General features: G+C 42.4%; 1 protein-coding gene across 1 annotated transcript; it reads left to right on the top strand.

Moving 5' to 3' along the window:
- The first annotated feature begins 5 nt into the window (after nucleotides 1-5).
- Nucleotides 6-4,274, top strand: DPH3 (diphthamide biosynthesis 3). Its single transcript, XM_077304590.1, has 3 exons — nucleotides 6-250; nucleotides 2,026-2,100; nucleotides 2,946-4,274. The coding sequence occupies exons 1-3, from the start codon at nucleotides 143-145 to the stop codon at nucleotides 3,009-3,011; spliced, it is 249 nt and encodes an 82-aa protein (XP_077160705.1). The 5' UTR covers nucleotides 6-142; the 3' UTR covers nucleotides 3,012-4,274.
- The last annotated feature ends 1,990 nt before the right edge of the window (nucleotides 4,275-6,264 follow it).

Genomic DNA, 6,264 nt, shown 5'->3' with positions numbered 1-6,264 from the left:
TGATTTCCCTGAAGGCGCGGGATTTTTGCGTCACCTCTGCCCTCAACAAAGATGGCGGGCACGCCCGCGTCACAGGCATATATGACGTGCTCTGAGGCGCATTGTGCGTGGGGCGTTCGTCGGGCGGCGAGGGAGACCCGGCATGTCCGTTTTCCACGACGAGGTGGAGATTGAGGACTTCGAGTACGATGAGGAGAGCGAGACCTACAGCTACCCGTGTCCGTGCGGAGACCGCTTCCTCATCACGCGGGTAAGCCGCGCCGTGTGTGTGTTGCCTGGGAAGGGCTGCGATGGGCGGGGGCGCCAGGGACGGAGGGCGATGTCGGCACTTGGCTGCCTGGTCTGGGAAATTGTCAACCGGGGCTGGCGGCCCTTCAGGCTGATCCCGCGGGGTTGGGGGAGGGCGGGGATTTAAGGAAAGCAGCGCTACTTGGGAGTTAGTCACGTGTAAGCCGGTGGGGTTTGATCCTGCACAGCCAGGCAGAGCACTATTTCAGTTTCCTTTTTCTTTTATTGACGAAAACAAAGCAAAAGACACAGAATGTCAGGTACAGAAGGGGAAAGGTAGGGGTCGGTTCATTATTATTTTTTTCCATTTCCAGTCTCGTCCTCAAGTTGCAACACATTGTTCTTTATGAATCTTAACACTTTGGTAGACATGCCCAGCGTTGCTGAAACTCTTCTGATGACTCTTCATTTAAAATGCTCGTCAGTTTCGCTGTTGATACTGATGCATTCAGTTTGTCTAGTCATTCCTCTGGTAGGGACAATTAGTCTTGCAGCAGCTGTTGCATAAAAGAATATTCTTCCTCCCTTCGGGGGAGGGCGGTATATAAATATAAATAAATAAATAAAATATTTCTTGTAGCTGCTTCGGTAGGTTGGGAGGAAAGAAACATAACATATATTTAGCATTCATTGAAAACATACATTTCATAATTTTTTGCATCACCTGGTGTACTTTCACCCAAATTTTTTGAATAATTTCATACCTCCACATATGATAGTACGATCCTGCTGTCTTTTTATACCTTCAGCATCTGCTGTCTACATTTGGTGACATTTTACCCAGCACTTTAGGAGTAATATACCATCTATAAAACATTTTGAACCATCCCTCCCTTAACGATTGACTGTTATCTTGATGTTTCTCCTCCAGAGTTGTTCCCATTCCTCTAAAGTTATATTAAGTTTCTTCACTGTCGATCTTGTCGTTGTGTTACAGCTACCACAGGCATTACGTTTGTCGTCTTGATGTTCAACTGTAATCCTGTTTCACCACTTTCTGCTTCAACCTTCATCATTAGCGATTTTAGAGCTTCACTATTTTCTGTCAGGAATGTGGTATCCTCTGCATACCTTTGTTAATGTTTCTTCCCCTATAGCTTTTTATGGCACAGTCAGAAATCTCCCTGCCTCTTCTGGCATGCTCCCTGGGACAGGACTACGGACATCACATCCATAGTTATTTCCGTTTCATGGAGCATGCCAGATGATGTGTTCCACATCAGAAATAACATCAAATGGCACAATAAAAATAGGGGGAGTTGTTTTACATGCAGGGTTGCCTTCCTTTTGGGCAAATATAGCAGCAGACTGTATATGACAGTGACAGAATTGCTGTGATTCTCTACTGACAATGTGAGGTAGAGGCAGTAAGGGCTCCTGCAGAGTGTCTGATCTAGGACTGCCCCTCACCAGCACAGCTGGTCTTTAAGGAGGACCTTTCAATCTGGGGGTACCCCAACTTGTTGGTTGTTTCCTCTACAAAACAGGGGTTTTCCTGCTTTATTCCTTCCTTGCTTTGCTTCTGTACTCTTGTGCTCTTAAGTTTTGCATCCAACATTTGATGAAGAGTTAAAATGTACTGACACTCCATCACGGACCACAAAGCACTCTGCTCCATCAAGAATGAAAGAGAACAGTGTTTTACCCTAGTTGCCCTCTTATGCCCTCACAATATGCACAGGTAGTCTGGGTTTCACTTGGTCCATCAGGCTGATAATGATTTTTGTATCATTTCAGGAAGATCTGGAGAATGGTGAGGATGTGGCCACCTGTCCTAGTTGTTCACTCATAGTGAAAGTAATATATGACAAGGTGAGGAGTGGACACGTTTTGTAGACTTGTTTTGTTTAGGAAGGATGCCTTTTTCTTGTTTGCTCAAACACTTTTGTCTTAAGATTAGCTCTGTTAATGCTTGCATGTTATATGGTGTTACAGCAATAATATTGCCTTGACCCTACAAATGTTCTACAGATGTTTTCTTTATATCTGCATTGTCTTTAGCTTTCTCTCCCTGAATTGGCTTGTTTTGTACTCATTCTTGAGGCTCTTGTGTGTGTGTATATATATATATACACAGTTTCTCTGTGTATGATTTAGTATGCTTGCAAAAACACAATACATCATTCTTGTTGTCCAGCAGAGAGGTAGAATATTTGGAAAGGAGGTCATATTGTGCATATCCTAATCTAAGCCGGTCTGGTTGCCCCTGAAATTCTGTTGTGCTCTATAGCTTGCAACCCAAGCCTGTACTTATCTGGAAGTAACTTTGGCAAAGTTTTTCAAGCTCCAAATCAACTTGTATAGGATAGTCCCAGATATTAAAAAATATTTTTTGGGCCACTAGTTGTATATTACAAAGGGGAGGGATTGGGGTTAGATAAGCAATAGTGTTTGTTTTTAAATATTTTTTGCAGAATTCCGGTCTTCCTGGAGGTTGTTTCTTCATTAAAATTAACTTGACATTTTAAACAGATGCAGACATGTTCTGTGGGTATGTTATCAGTGCCAGTCTCAAAAACACATGTAGTAGCTGCATGCTTTCAGTGTAATTTAATGCTATTCTGTTTAAAATCCATATCCTCTCATCATTAGTCACAAGAGGCTCATGGTATCCTATTGAAAAATGGTGAATCCTGTTTTCTTTATTTTAAATGTAGGATCAATTTATGTGTGGTGAAGAAGTCTCAGCGCCAACCACAAACAAGGAATTGGTTAAATGCTGATGGTCATGGTGCCAATTAAAGATGGGGAAGCAGAATCCAAGCAGAAGATGTACAATTGTTTCCTTGCCAGCTGCTTCTGTAATATGAGAGAAAGAACTGATTTCAAAATATCGAGTGTGTTTTGGAGCTTTTAGACATTATTAATATATTTAAAGAGACAGTAATCTCTTATGGCTTGCAGTGGAGACAGGCAAAGTCTGGAGTTGCTGAAATTGTCCAAAGTATTTATTCTAAGCCTAGCAAATACTTGGAAACAACCAGTGGATTGCAGATGCTGGATCCTTCCCGATGGTGATCAGGATGAAACATAGGTCCCTGTACTGAAGAGCAAGAATACTGGGTATTGTGCTGCTTGAGTCATTTTGTGAATGATGGAACATGGACTGTATCATCAGCCCAGTTAGTTGAACTCAAGTTTGTAACAATTTTCTATCCCTCTCTTTCTCGGTTTAAAGAAAGTAGCTTAATTTCAAACTAGCTGAATTTGGACAAATGTGTCGGCTAACTGCAACGTTGCCATCCATCTTAGTGGGGAAGCAAAGGTAGTAATTGCTTGGGGTTTTCCAAACAGCATGCAGCCTGATCTTGAGCGTAGTTACATGCACCCATGTCAGTTGACTTCAGGTTTCCAGTTGGATTTGCAGTTTCAAGATTTAATTCAGCTCAAGCTTTTCAAGAATTTCAGTCTTTCTCCTGAACTGGCATGCTGGGAGGGGAGGGGTATGAACTGAAAAATAAATATAAGATTTGTAAGAGCATTGACCATTTCCATTAATAATTTCATTTTAGAGAGAATTTTTCTAGCCGTGCACTACATTTTGGTTTTATTAGACTTTCTTCCTATAACTTCCCCCCCCCCCCAAATTTAAAATTATGAGATCTTGTCTCAATACAATTTAAACATTGCTCAGTTATTTTTTTCTTTAATCTTGATTTTAGAGTATGTACAAGCATGAGCAGGTTCATCATCTGTCTTTACTGTCACAACCCATTACTGGTGTTGGACTATTAAAAATCAAGGTAGATGTTTTAAATGCTCATTTAATATGGCAGAGCCCTTTTCCTATGCTTTCCAGATAAACATTTTGGCCAACATCATTTGCTATTCAATGTGTTACAGCTATATGTTGTTAAAGCAATTGCTTTTGGTGACCTGCAGGTGGCACTAAAACACTGTTCACGACAAAGTTTAAAGAAGCTGGTTTTAAAATATTTAATTTATATATTTTAAATAAAGCCTAAGGGTTTTTTTTTTCATTTGCAGTGGCCTATATTCTGACATCACTGGGATGGGTTTAGCCAGAAACAAGGGCATGTTTTAGTGAGCTCTGATCCCAGATGCTAGGCTTCTTCCTGTACATACAGAAAAGAATCCAAAAGGTTGCTATGGCCTCTGAAACAGGTTCACTGGATCATGGCACATGGTAGCAAGGGATCTTTCAGAAGGAGTTTGGTAACAATCCAGCACATAATTAAGTATAGGGCTGGGAGTGAAGTCCTGTTACCCTCCTGCTCTCCTTGGCCTGCTCCAATTCCTGTTAACACCATAAGTCTCATTTACAAATTACAGGTTACCCTTGATTTTTCTTTATACATAAATTGAGAAATTTTGATGTTACATTGAACTTAAGTATACCTGAATGTGTGATCTAAACCCCACATTTATTGAGATTCTGGCCATTTGTAGGTTGAATGCATGTTGACAGTTTCTAACAGATATTCGCAATGTTGAGTGGCAGGACCCTACCCAATTTTACCACCTGCAACAATGCAAGTTCTACCTTTCTCTCCCACGATGACCACTGACAGCCTTTGTTGTGTTGGGATGGAACTTGGTCAGGAGTAAGGCTGTTCTGGTGCCAGAACAACCAGGGAGAACTCATGGGAAATGGGCTGCAGGCAGGTTGTAAGTGTGAAGATTGGCCCCCACAGACACAAACAAGACTCGTGATTGTAAAAATCAGACTTCTTTATTAGGTAGCATTGAAGTAGCAACAAGCACACTCTTTGCTTGAACTAAGGAGAGGCCCTCAGCTCGGGTCCTATGTTGCTTTTGGATCGTTAGCCCCCATTCTCCCACAAGGTAACACTTTGCCTTGAGATGCAGATAGTGGCATGGCAATGGTGGGGGCTGGTCACTTATCAGAAAGGTACGCCCAGGTGCCGGGCTGGCCTAAGGGGGCATGGATTACAAAAGGGGTGGAATGGAAGGGGCCCAGCAAAGGAGTTGTAAGATTCCCAGGACTGAATGGCTGCCAGCTAACTCTAACCAAAAGGTTAGAACAATACAACAAGCATTTTCACATGGTACCCACTGTAGAGGTGAGGAATCAGATCCTGGGGAGAGGGAACAACAGCCTAGCTGACCTCTGATAGAGAAAGGCATTTGCCATAATTCCATGTAGAGGGAGGCGAGATGAACCTGCCCAGGTTAAGGAGAGCTTTCCTCCAATCCCTAGTACTTCTGGTCACGAGGGCAGGGGCAGAAATGGCCAAGGGGGTATGGCATCCCATGGCTATTTAAAGAGTACCAGAAGCAGACCAAGGCTATTGTAGCTGTTTGTGCTCAGAAGACTGGGGAGCAGATCCTCCTCCTGGTGCTGGAGCCCCTTCCCTTCTCACTGAGGCCTAGCAGGACCCCCTAATGGTAAAAGCAGTTGCATTGGGTAGGACTAGCAGTGGGCCAGGGACAAACAGTGCTCCATACACATGTATATGCTGCATGTACCTGCATTCACTAACTGGGGAACTGTGGGCAATTCCTACAAAGGCCAGGTGGTGGCAGCAGATGAACAGAGGGAAAATCCAAGAGGACAGGGTGGAGGCCAGAACAGGACAGTTCTTCTATATAAACAATGGTCATTCCCTGGCTATTAGGAAAAAGGGGAATTTTTCACTACCTATAGTGAAAAAAGTAGTCTTTTGTAAAGACATGCAGGTACCCCAAACAAATCGATGGTATACCTAACATATCCTTCCAATTTGTATGCTCAGTGAGCAACTCTTGTGATAACTTAAATATAAATTTCACAATAACATGACTCATTTGCGAATAAAGTTGACCTTTCATAAATATTTGTCTTTTCTTTAAAATTTGGATTTATATTATTTTAACCAGCAATGGTTGGGGGAAAAGCCCAAGAAGGGGGATCACTTGTGCTAGCTATAGGTGGTTTTATTTTTGCTTGATCTGTTTTATCCATCCCAATTAGTCAGGGCTGTATTTGGGTCAGTGCACCAGCTTATGACTATT

This window comes from Paroedura picta, chromosome 11, assembly GCF_049243985.1.
Source record: "Paroedura picta isolate Pp20150507F chromosome 11, Ppicta_v3.0, whole genome shotgun sequence".
In the NCBI taxonomy this organism is placed as follows: domain Eukaryota; kingdom Metazoa; phylum Chordata; class Lepidosauria; order Squamata; family Gekkonidae; genus Paroedura; species Paroedura picta.
This window is presented reverse-complemented; position numbering and strand designations above follow the sequence as displayed.

Bases quoted from the DNA above. Each gene is read 5' to 3' on its own strand.
- DPH3 (XM_077304590.1), top strand. From the start codon at position 143: ATGTCCGTTTTCCACGACGAGGTGGAGATTGAGGACTTCGAGTACGAT. The intron at 251-2,025 runs GTAAGCCGCGCC...GTATCATTTCAG, and splicing joins ACCGCTTCCTCATCACGCGG to GAAGATCTGGAGAATGGTGA. The intron at 2,101-2,945 runs GTGAGGAGTGGA...TTTTAAATGTAG, and splicing joins TGAAAGTAATATATGACAAG to GATCAATTTATGTGTGGTGA.